This window comes from Cyprinodon variegatus, unplaced genomic scaffold (assembly GCF_000732505.1).
Source record: "Cyprinodon variegatus isolate N-32 unplaced genomic scaffold, C_variegatus-1.0 Scaffold475, whole genome shotgun sequence".
NCBI lineage: Eukaryota > Metazoa > Chordata > Actinopteri > Cyprinodontiformes > Cyprinodontidae > Cyprinodon > Cyprinodon variegatus.
Window position 1 is genome coordinate 613,794 of NW_015150928.1, and position 12,266 is coordinate 626,059.

At 40.3% G+C, this 12,266-nt stretch overlaps 1 protein-coding gene across 2 annotated transcripts in view; it reads right to left on the bottom strand.

The window, feature by feature from the left end:
• Window positions 1–3,872: 3,872 nt before the first annotated feature.
• taok2 (TAO kinase 2) overlaps window positions 3,873–12,266 on the bottom strand; it is a 32,984-nt gene continuing 24,590 nt past the window's right edge. Inside the window, exons 18-21 of one of the 2 annotated variants that reach the window (XM_015389819.1) lie at window positions 9,881–10,093; window positions 6,999–7,181; window positions 5,621–6,562; window positions 3,873–5,506 (exon numbers count right to left, since the gene is read on the bottom strand). In XM_015389819.1, the coding sequence (XP_015245305.1) occupies window positions 5,627–6,562; window positions 6,999–7,181; window positions 9,881–10,093 (1,332 nt within the window). In that variant the 3' untranslated portion in view covers window positions 3,873–5,506; window positions 5,621–5,626. Of the gene's footprint in view, window positions 6,563–6,998; window positions 7,182–9,880; window positions 10,094–12,266 lie in introns of both variants that reach the window. The other variant, XM_015389818.1, reaches the window with a different exon arrangement.

Here is a 12,266-nt window from a genome sequence, read left to right on the forward strand (position 1 = left end):
TTTCTCTCCAGGGTGGTGTCACAGCCAAACAGGAACAGATGAGGCGAAGCTACCCTGAGAAAAGGCAGAGAGAGCATGATGTTAGAGATTAAACTAACAGACTCTGCAGAGTCAAAGAACAGAGATAGAATAAAGCAAAATGATGAAATAGGGGTCCCTATGTCCTCCAGCAGTCTAAGCCTATAGCAGCATAACTATAGAGATAGCTCAACCTGAGCCACTCTAACTATAGCTTTATCAAAAGGTAAGTTTCACGCCTACCCTTAAAAGTAGACAGGGTGTCTGCCTCACGGACTAAAACTGGTAGTTGGTTCCACAGGAGAGGAGCCTGGTAACTAAAAGATCTGCCTCCCATTCTACTTTTAGAAATTCTAGGAACCACTAGTAAACCTGCGGATTGAGAGTGAAGTGCTCACTTATGGACATGAGGAAATAATCATATATCGGATATAAGATGGAGCTTGGCCATTTAAGGCTTTAATTTAGTAACTGATTAATCGTTAACTTGAGCATAGAGACTCCAAAAGATGTCTTTAGCTGATAGAGGAACACAATTAGTGCAATAATTATATAAAATAAAAATAAAAAAACATACAAATAAAGTTTTGCATTTAATATGTTCTATCCAGAACATTTCTCTTCAATTCAATTCAGTTTATAGTTATATAGCGCTAATTCACAACACATGTCGTCTCAAGGCACTTTACAATTGTTAGGATAATTATCATTGAAGATGTGTGAGTTTATTACACCTTGGTATTGGCTGCCTGTTGCTTGGCAGAACTGATGTTTTCCACAATAGTTCATCTAATTAAGACAGTTCCCCTGTCCCGAGTTTGTCCTGAGTGATCTCTTTTCAGGGAAGAGAACCAGAGAGATAGAGCTTCAAGGTGCATACACAGAGTTTATCTTTAACACAATTCAATCAGATCATACAGTCAAATTAATTCAAGGTTTTCTATCAAAGGAAAACTACTTGTTTGCATCGACTCATTGACTCAAAGGCAATCCTTCACACCTAGTACGCTTGTAGCGACAGTGGAGAGGAAAAACTCACCTTTAACAGGAAGAAACCTCCAGCATGACCAGACTCAGTATGCCGAGGCCGAATGCTGCAGAGTGGGAGAAAAGAGATGGAATGAAGCAGAATGATGAAAAATGGGTCCCTATGTCCTCCACCAGTCTAAGCTTATAGCAGCATAACTATACAGATAGCTAAGGATAACCTGAGCCACTCTTTTACCTAGTTTTATTTTGTAAAAAGAATTTCTTTAAGGAACTTTTGGCTATCTGATTATTATTTAATCAACAGATTAATCGATTAGCAAAATAATCATTAGTTGCAGCCCTAGTGCATTCTGTTTGTACTCCGAAGTAACAAATTTAAAGCCCCTGAGAAGGAAAGTCAGTATTAGGGCCAAGTGAGGAAAAAAATATGGGGAGGAAATTTTTCCTTCTTCCTAACCAAGTGTAAATGGTCCGTACTTATATAGTGATTTTTCAAGACATTACATGTGATATTACATTAAGTCATTCACTCATTCATGTACACACTTATGTTGGCAAAGCTACATTGTAGCCACAGCTGCCCTGGGGCTCACTGACAGAAGCAAGGCTGCCATACACAGGTGCCACCGGGCCCTTTGACCACCAGAGATACTTATAACTTTCACTCCACTACATTTCAAAGTCAACTATTGTAGTTTTTAATCCATTCCATTTCTAGGAAGCTGCTAGTTCCTTGGTCCTTTTGGCTCAGCTCAGTTTTGTAATCCGCTGTTGCTGTTTTTCTTTTTTGAAATGCAATTTCAACATGCAGGATAGCCGCCCTTAGGACTGAATCTGGACACCACTGTTTTAGAGATTTGCATGAAATTCCACAAATGTGAGAAACTCAGGGCAGATATTTGTAATTTATACCTTTTATGAAGGCATTGGTTGTTGCCATGTGGCCAAGTTGTTCAGTAGGATGAAGTCATCAAATCAGAGTTTTAGTTTGATTGATAGATTTAACCATAAACTTCTATTTTATAGTGATAAGAAGAATCGAGACACTCTTGTTTTCTCTTTGGTTTGTTTTTAAATAAGAAACACGGTAATAATAAAAATAGCTGTCCTTATTGTTCATGGTATGGTTATGCTTAAGTTCTTTACAGGTGGAGTAGAATTTTCTGCAATGTGGTTCTACGCATCAATACATCAGGTGGTTTCTGAAAATTACAAGGTTCTTTAAAATTCCGTAAAAATTCAAAAAAAATATCCACTGGACTTGGTTTTCACAAGATTTGAAGACGTTTCACCACCTCTCCAGGAAGCTTTCTCAATTCAAATTACACAGGAAATTATACAGAAATGTTTGGATATTAGAAAATTGAATGTATATTTTTGCATACTTAAGTACTTTTCAAAAGTGAGTACTTCAATACTTTAACTTGAATATATGTTTGACTTAGTAACTTTAACTTATAGTTGAGTGAGGTTTTACCTTGAGCATCAATACTTTTACCCAAGTACTACTGTTGAGTACTTCGTCCATCACTGCCTGGCATCCACCAAACCCACAGCTTCATCAGATTCCAGATGGCGGAGAGCAACCTGTGACTCCAGAGAAGGTGTCTCCACTGCTCCTGAGTCCAGCGTTGTGTGTTTTACACCACTGTATCCAACGCATTGCATTGTACTTGGTTTGTGTGTCTTGGATGCAGCTGCTTCACCATGGAAACTCTATATACTACATCACTCCATCAGCACTCCATCAGTTTACGTGGCCTATCACTTCATGGAGTTGCTGTCATTCCCCAAAAGCTTCAAGCTCCTTATAATACAGCTGACAGTTGACTGTGGAATATTTAGGAGGAAAGTTCATGACTGGGTTGAACCAAAGGTGGCATCCTCTCACAGGTATACAAAGGAATTCACTGAGCTCCTGAGAGAGACTCTTTCTTTCACAAATGTTTGTAACAACAGTCTGCATGCCTAGGTGCTTCATTTTATACAAATGGGGCCACGATAGTGATTGGAACACCAAATTCCAGTAATATGAATGGGTTAACAAATTGTTTTGGCAATACAGTGTATCTTTAGGAAAATATTCAGACACGTTTCACTGTATGACTGTTTGATCCCTTCTTGCATGAACACAAAATTTAAATAAAGCACATGAATCCAAGTTAATGTGTTAATATCAATTTATTATCTTTTTTTAAATCACTTTTTAAATACCTCCCTTGTCGTTTCCAACACACATTTTGACCCTTCTTTCTTCCCCTCCTCAACCTTATGTTCAGTTTAGCATCTCCCCCCTCCCCCCTCAAGAAAAAAACAGTCACAACAAAAAAATAACAACCTCTCGACACCCTTTATCAAAGCAGGGCAATTACACCCCCTGCTTGGAGAAACTGACTGATCTTTCCGAGAAATCGCAATCACACCAACGTCCGCTCATCATGGCTGCCCCACTCCTGTCAAATTTTCGTTTGTACAAGGAATTTTATGCATGCACTGAGATTCCAACTGAGAATAATGTATTGGTGTAATACAGGAGTTTGTCTTGAGCTGGTGTTTCTGATTCATACAAACAGCAGAGTGATTATCTTTCTTCTTCTTTTTCCAATCAAAAAAAAAAGGACATCATGCTTAGAGAAAAAACAATAGCAAACAAGGAACAAAAACCTTTGAGTGAACACTGATAGTTGTTGACGGGCTGTTGCGGTCACTGCTGCTGTGCTGGCACAAGAGGGGGCCACAGCAGCTCAGTCGGAGCCCGTCCTGTCATTCCGCCATCTTTTTTTTCCTCTCCACTGCCTGCATGCTGCATCCTTCGGCAGTTTGATCCTCGAAAACTAATAGTTAATAAAAAAAATTAAAAAAACAACAACAAAACACTTAAAGTAAACTAGGATTACATTCCAGTGGCCTGTTTTTTTTTTTTTCCTAAAAAGAGTCTGGAGGAAGGGGGTCAGAGGTCAAGCGAGCAGCTAGAGAGTTGCTCTTACCGCAGGAGTGTCTTTGTCTTAAATACAGTCATTTCCGAGTCTTAAAAAAACAAAAGTGGCATTATAACTAGACTTTACCGCTCAACACACATACATAGATCATAAACAATTATTAACCATCCCCTTAATAATAGTCATTGATATCGTCGAAGACAAACCACACCTGACAATGCAACAGATTCATCAGCTATTGTTGTTATAATTCATTATTTTACAGTAATAGTGGGCCCTTTGCTTGTCGCAAGAAAAAAAAGACATGATCACGACAACAATTACACCAGGATTAGTTATGGTAATATCCACACCTATAGAAAAATGCAGCTGGGGTTCAACGGCTTTGGAGTATATAAAAAAATTACTATCATTGTCTTTGCTCATCTATAAAACAAAATGATTTGTTTCTGTTTTTTTATATTCCCATAAATATATACAGTAAAAGGTACAAATAAAAAGTGGGACAAGTGATTCTAAATGTCAGTAAACTCGGACGGATACAGTACTTTTCAATGTGTTTGCTCTTTTTTTTTTCCTTTTTGTTTTGCACATCTATCCCATGCACTGGAGTGACACTTATGTTGTTGAGATATTCAATAAGTCATTGATGTCAGAAAGCTTTTTTCTTAAGGTATTGATACACGTTTCAAACATCTCTTCTGGTCAATGCTGAGTCTTTGGAAGAGTCTCTTTACTTTACAAACATTCTGTGTTTTAAGTATAGTCAAATAAATTAAACAATGAAAAAAAAGTGGATGGCACAACATCCCTTTAAGAACCCCTTAAAGGCATTGGTGATGTTCCAAGAAAATTGTTTTAGTGTTTTTAGACAGTTAAGAAACAAAATAAGAGTAGATCTAAAAAAAAAAAATATCTTGAAGTTATCAGACTCAAGTAACACATCTTTGAATATCGTCTTTTTTCCATTTCTCTCAGGAGAAATGAAGCATCTGGACACCAGAGACTAGACAGAATGCCCCCCTTTTTTCCTCCCATGTCCTTTTTCTTTCTCCATTCCATCAAAGAACATCATAGAAGAAGACAGCAGGGTTCCTACGAAGTTTACAAAGTTATATTTAAGCATTTCCTGGAAAGAATCCAGGAGCACTCTTTTTAACCGGAAGTAAAGGAGGATGGAGGAAAGGAGCTCCATAGCTTTGCAGACTGCATAGGAACCCTGGGACATGGCTGCTCTCCCAACTGCCTGTCTGTCTCTGGGAGCTGCAGGAGGAAATAAAGGCCAAACGTTCTCCTGGTCACACATCCTACCTTACTCTTTTTATACAGTAACAGAGATAAAAACACTGAATAAAAACATCTAATCTCACCGAGATCCAGTGATGATACAGGTGGTTACATTCCTCCCCTTGTAATATCAGTGAGAATGGGAGAAAACCTATTAAGCCAGTCTAAAGAGGCAGGCTGCAGCTCAATGGTGCCAGATTACCCCTTCCTTCTGATCTCTCTGACCTATGGTGCATAAAGATCTGCAGGTCTACTGTTCCAGGTGTTGAAGTCTGCCGTGAAGATGGAGAAAGGTGGTAAGCTGAGAGTATTGAGATGCAGCCTATAATAGCTACCTTCCTAAATGGATTCCGCTCTTCCTGCCCCCAAGGTGAAGGATGTTCTGCCTCTTTCTAAGAGTAGGAGAGGTGGGAGCCATTGGAGATGTGTGAAGTGACCGAGGTGCTTCGGCTCAGGACGCCGTCGCTGCCTCCAGCTCCACCGGGGCCCCCGCCGGATGCCGTCCTCCTCAGAGGCTGGGGGCTGTTTCTCAGGGCCATCAGGTTGGGGGTACCACGAACGGCCAGCCCACCGCCGCTGTATATCCCGCCCTGCGATGAGGAGGAGGAAGACGAGGAAGATGAGGGGCCAGAGATGGAAGGAGGCGCAGGTGGTGGAGGAGGAAGCATGGCCAGGGATTGGGAGGAGGAACGAGAGGGGAGGTGATGGGAGAAGGGCAGGGGGTGTGGGTGGGCCAGGTCACCGCCGGAGCCTCGCACTCCAGCCCACTCCCGCTCCCTCTCCTTCTCCCGCTCCCTGTCCCGATCCCTCTCCCGCTCCCGCTCCCGGTAGAGCTGCGGCGTGCTCTGATGGTGGTAGTGCTGGGGCAGGTGATGGCGCTGGTGATGGGAGGACGACGAGGAAGAAGAAGAGGAAGAGGAGGCTGAGGAACGGGATGAGTGGTGCATTTCCCTGCTGTCCCGCCCGTGCCCAAGAGCCATCCCCACACCATGGGAGGAGGAGGAGGATTCACTCCTCCGGTCCCCTGCACTGCTGCCAATGCCACTGCTGCTGCTGCTGTTGTGGCTGCGGCGGGACAGCTGCTGCGACATGTTCTGCTGGTGCACCCCATGGCTCCAGTGGCCGGCTGAGCGAGAGCTGGAGGGCTGAGCGTTGGAGTAGCCCTGCTTGGCGTAGGCCTCACCAGGCATGCCCATCAGAGCCATGTTACTAAAGCCGAGACGGAGGCTTTCAGAGTCAAAGGCCTCAATCTCACTGGCCTGCCGCTCCAAGAGGGTGCGGATGCGTTCTGAGCGCTCATTCTGCAGAGACAACATCTCCTCCTCGATCTACAAAAACAATGAAAACACATGTTGAGATTCTGTGTCCTTATCAGGCTTTGCAATGAAGGTGGTAGTGACAATAAACACACACATCAAACCTTCTACACTGCAAAAACAGAACAAGGTCCAAAATTAAGTGTATTTACCCTTAATTTGAGTAAGTAAATAAGATGATTTGTAAATTAAATGAGATTTGTAACTTTTATTTTAAATGTAAATTGTCTTGTTCAATTGGCTAAAAGTCTCACCTCCTCAATTCAAGAAAAAATGCAATTATTTTAGGAAAAAAATACTTATTTAGAATAAATTTTTTGCAGTGTACATGCAGCTGCTTCTTCTAAATTTGTTCAAACTATGAGCTTATCTGGGTGTCTATGTATTTGAGTCAGAAAATCAGAGATGCTTAAAAAATTCTGTATTCTTTTTAAATTAGCTCTCTAACCCTCTGCTCCAGTAGTGCTCGGCGGATGGACACCCTCTGCTCCAGGTCCTTGACCTCCCTCTCGTGCTGTGTATCTGTGTGGATCTTGATCTTGCTCTGGTAGGCGTTAAGCAGCTCCAGCTCCTGCTGCAGCTGCATTCGCAGCACCTTATACTCCGCCTCCTGAGTCTCGTCCAACCGCAACTAGGAGGCAACAACAGCGAGGAAGAGAGGTTAAAAATGGGCCTGGATCTCAGACGTTGTTATATTGCCTGGTTTTTGTGATGCAAACAGATTCAAGTAATCATTTTAAACACTTATTCTGATCAATTTAACAGAGAAACAAAACAGTTGGGAGAAACATGTTCATCCAGTAATGCAGAACTGTGGACTTCTTAAAACCTGTTGAGGTGTGCTTCGTTCAACCGCAGCATTTACTTTTTTATAGCTGAAATCTATCAGAATGTCCCAGCTGGTCTAACTTGGAACATTTCTTTACCTCTATCAGATTGTAAGAACATCTCTTGTCCACAGCCCTGTGCAGACGATCCCATAGATTATTTGTCAGGCATGTTTTTGTGGAAATAAGAGGTTAGATGGACTCTAGGATCACGGCCAAAGACCTTGACCGCAGGCTTCCCCAATAATTCAAACTATAAGATAAATTGTTGATATGCATCTTAAACTTAGTAAAAAGCAAAGAAAAAACTTTTAAAATTTGTTGATATTTGCATGTTTGACCTGGACATGCATCAGTTGAGGACACAGGCTATGTCCTACGTTAGATAAAAATGTTTTTGACCTCAGTGGTTCTTTAGATTTTTTCGCTCTCTATGAGGAAAGACACAGTGTTGGGCAGAGGTGATTGTCATGTGAGGTACTTATAATTAAACAGGGGGTTAAATCCTAACCTCCCTTGACCCTCTTCTAATATATTATTCAGTCAAAACCCAAACTCTGATGAAAAACGGGGGGAAAAGGCAAGAGCTTGTAAAAAATCCTAGAAAAACAACCACAGTGTGAAGGAAAGGCTTATAAGTCAAATAACTGTGTTTTTTTGGAAACAAAGCCGGTTTAGTTTTACTTATTCAATCGTATTACATGTTTAAATTACAGTAAGTAACATCTAATTCCAACTAGTTCCCTAAACCAGTACTGAAGGATATATATCTGTACTGATTGCAGCTTCATAATTAATTAAAAACATAATTATTGAGCCGTACATGTAGAGGAATATGCAACCCGATTAATCTCCACAGACTGTATACTATCGTCTACCACAACCTTTCCTTTTGTTTTGCAATCAATAATTTTTTAGCCAACTTTAAAGACTGTTTTTTTAAGGCTTTGGTTTTGATAACTTACATTAAGTATTCCAACATCCAAGGCATCGGTAAATAGATGCTACATTAGAACATTAACAACAATAGTTGTAATTCCGGGAGCTACGTAGGTTCACTACATCACAAAAGTATTTATTATTAACCTAAAAGACAAGTTTAAATGTACATTACTGCTGTTTTATGTGACGCATCGACACAGAGTAGTGATTATGAAATAGAGGGAAAATGTTTTATGTTTTATTAATCAAGTCTTTGTATTCAGCCATTATACATAAGGGTACACACAGCTAAATTTCCTAGGTTTCAGATGAAGGGTTCGCCTGAGCCACAGCGACTGAGCACAGCTTCACTAATGGCCGACCTGACCAGCATGACTTTAGTGGCAGGGGAAACAGGAGCAATGCAAATTCCACACAGAAAATCCTTCAAACTCAGGGCCTTGTTATGGTGAGGTAAGGGTGTTAACCACTGCTCCACCCTAGTAAGCAGTAATGGTGAACGGATGTGATTGTTTAACTTTTAAATCAAGCCACAGATGCTAAACTGGACTTCATCAGATTCTTACTAATGACCTTATCGTTTGTTTCGGTCGTGTTGAAGCAGAGTAACATTTAAATTATAGAAGAAATGCAAGCCCAGAGCATAAAGCCACGAACATGCTTTTAGAGGACTACTACAGATTTAGAGCTTTTGTAGGAAGGTCAATAAGGGGAATTTATATCACCTGGTCTGTTGCAAACATATGGTTGCTAGTAGCTTTTCTCTTGCTGCTCATTTTTCAAACATCTAATAGTTCTGTTAACTGATTTTTTTTACAGCTCTAGCCATTGCCCCATTAACTCCTACCAGATTCCACCACCATTTTTTTCCTAGTAAATGATGTACAGTATTTTGCATGCTGGTCAAAAAACTCAGTTGTTATTCTCATTGCCGAACCTAAAAACAGATGTGATCCAATTGTATTTAAATGGTGAGTACCAATGTAAAAGGGGCTTTATGAAATATAAGCCTTGCTTCAGATTTTCATGTGAAACAAAAGTAAGAATTCTTTCTAGATCACAGTTATGCAATATGATGTAATAACACAAAATCCCAATAAGGATTAGGGAGTATGGATGTTTTTATAAGCCTCTGTAGATTTTTAATCCAGTGAAGTATAGATTTATACATCTAAAGAAAAGAGGAGAGAAACCATGAGACATGTCTGTATTTAATTAATGCAGTAATTATAAAGGAAGTCAAGTTACAGAGATACTACTAATGTGAGTTGCATTAAGTTTGGTGAAAATCTGCAAGATTGCACTCAGATCGACCTAAAATTCCTGCTCCATCGGCCTTATGTGGTTATCCTTTGTTCCTCCAGATGTTTGTCTTCATTTGGAATAAAATCCTTTCTTGATTAATCCTCCTCAAATGTTTGGGATGAACAGAGCAGGGTGGGTTATCAGCTCTAAACCAAGGAAGGGGAGTTTAGGTGAACAGCTGAAGGATCAGCTGGTTTGGCATACAGCCATGAAGGAGCAGGTTGAATGTGAAGTGATGTCGTCTGTTTTTACTCACAGCCTGAGTGGAAAGCATGTCGTTGATGGAGTGGTCGTACTGCTCAGCCAGGATGGCCAGCTTACGGGTCTGCTCATCCTTCAGTCGCTTCAGAACAGCCTTGTGCTCCGACTTGGGGGTGTTCTCCAGCAGGTGGTTTCGTAAGGCCTTGTACTGGCGGGTCTGGATCTTGCAGGTGTCCTGGAACTGACGCTTTATCTGGAGCTCTTTGGACTGGAGGAGAGAGAGAGGAGAGATGGAGAAATCTGTGCTGAAAAGCTTCTGTGGTTCACAGAGAGCATGAGTGAATAAACATAAACAATAACTGATTTGGAGGCTTTTGAATAAAAGGGTAGCTTGAAGAAAAGAAGTTGAACATATCTTAAAGGTATAGTGGAGGATTTGTACGCTGTGTTTAAAAGTTCCTGTTTGCATCGCTTATATAAGCTTACCTTCCATTAGAAGATATGCAATTTTTCCACTACGTGAAAATGGGGATAAGCATGTAGTAAAGCCTTACATAAACATCTCACCAGAATGATTGACAAATAGGAGGACCACTTATATTGATGATCCACCTGGAAAAAAAATCCTCCACTCTACCTTTAATGATGAATCCTTGTTTGTTGGGCATAGTTGTCACTTATATGGGTGTATCACTTTAAACTTCAGTTGCAAAGTATTAAAAAAAAAAGTATTAGTAGTAAAACTACTTTGGCTGTTTTTGTACCGCCATGATAAAGATTACCAAAACATAGAGAAATAAAGCCGAAACAAGCTGTCATGGCAGAATTAAGTGTATGTGTTAGTTTTTGTTCCAAAAAATATAAAGCTTATTTAGTTAATATCGATTGTATTAGGATAGTATTACGGTTTATATCTGTCAGCTAAGGGGGGTTAGAAACTTGGCTTTGTGGGTAACTTATTCTTTTCTCATGTGCCCCCATGAAAAAACCCTGGCCTCATCTTGGACCCACATTTGGTCTCGATTCACCGCTGATCTGACCAATGGCATCTTAAAGAAATAGCTTTTTATGAGTTGGATTCATTAGTAAATTTGAAGTTGTCGTCATTAAAAACGTTTGGGTGGCAGTGCTGCATCTAAACCCAGATGTTCTGTGGGTGTTTCCAGGGCAACAGTTCTAACCACAATTAGGTTTTTTAAATCATTTCAGACCTCAAAGATTCAGACTTTTTGCTGTATTTGTAAATAAACATAGCAATGAAAAAGTAGTTTCCACCTCACAGGTGTTTTCTGTCACACTTAGGTAATCAAAATAAGCTTAACACCAAACAAATAACCTGATTTGATAGAATTGATAAATTTGTTTCACCAACTAGAATCAAGCAACCACTGAAGTTAAACCTTTATGAAAACATAGAGTAGGTCTGGTGAAAACCAATTGGTGAAAAGGAGTTATAAATGATTACTGTCTCTGGGACCACAAGGTTTTTTCTTAGGCTTTAAGGCCCCAGTGAACCCCAAATAAATGAGCATAACTTTACTAAGGACTGCCTTTTACACACATTACAGCAGAAATAAAGTGACACCAGCTGCCATCAAAAACGCTAAAGTAGATTTATTTTTAAATATGAAGCTTAAGCAAAAATTCAATCTGGACGAATATTATCAGCTTTGCCTGAACCACCTGTGAAGTCCGTTGTTTACCTCCAGCCAGTCAACTCGGGGCCTCATCTTCTCCGAAGCCAATCACCTTTCAAGGTCCCTGTCATTTAGCTCCCGGCTGAACGCAAGTGAACTGTCACCTACCTCCATCCCAGCTCCCTCATTCTCAGATTATTCTTAATCCCTCTCTGGCTTATTCCACCACTAATGTCAGACCCTGGTGGGAGGACTAATCCTTTTCTAGGTTTCTCATCCAAGCGAATGTTGATTCACAGCATCAAAGTCTTCTGCTGATGTCTGAGCACCAATTAACTTATTTTTTTTTTATGTCTTTGCTTCCATCTCCTTGAACCCTGGTCGGACTCGACAGGTGGCCGCTCACACTGAGCCTGGCTCTGCTGAAGATTTCTTTCTGCTAAAAGGGAATTTTTCTCTCCACTATCACCATATGCATGCTCTATGTGAAGAATTGCAGAGAGTCAATGAGTCCTCGCAATCAGATGACTTTCCCTAGATAGAAACGTTCTGTTGTGTTTGATCGTATTACCTGTATAAATAGATAAATATTTTTCTAATTGCTATTATTTTTCTGTTTAGAAGTAGAAAGTCTTTGAACAGCCCAGTCAAAAGTCCCAACTATAATTTGAAGGGGCACCTAAAGATTAGGGTCATGGTTGGGAGGGCTTTTAACCTTTAAGTTTTGGAGATTATAATAAAAAAGAAAAAAATATTTGTGAGCACTTTACCCCAAAGGTTTTTGTCTATTCTTTCTTTTTTTTT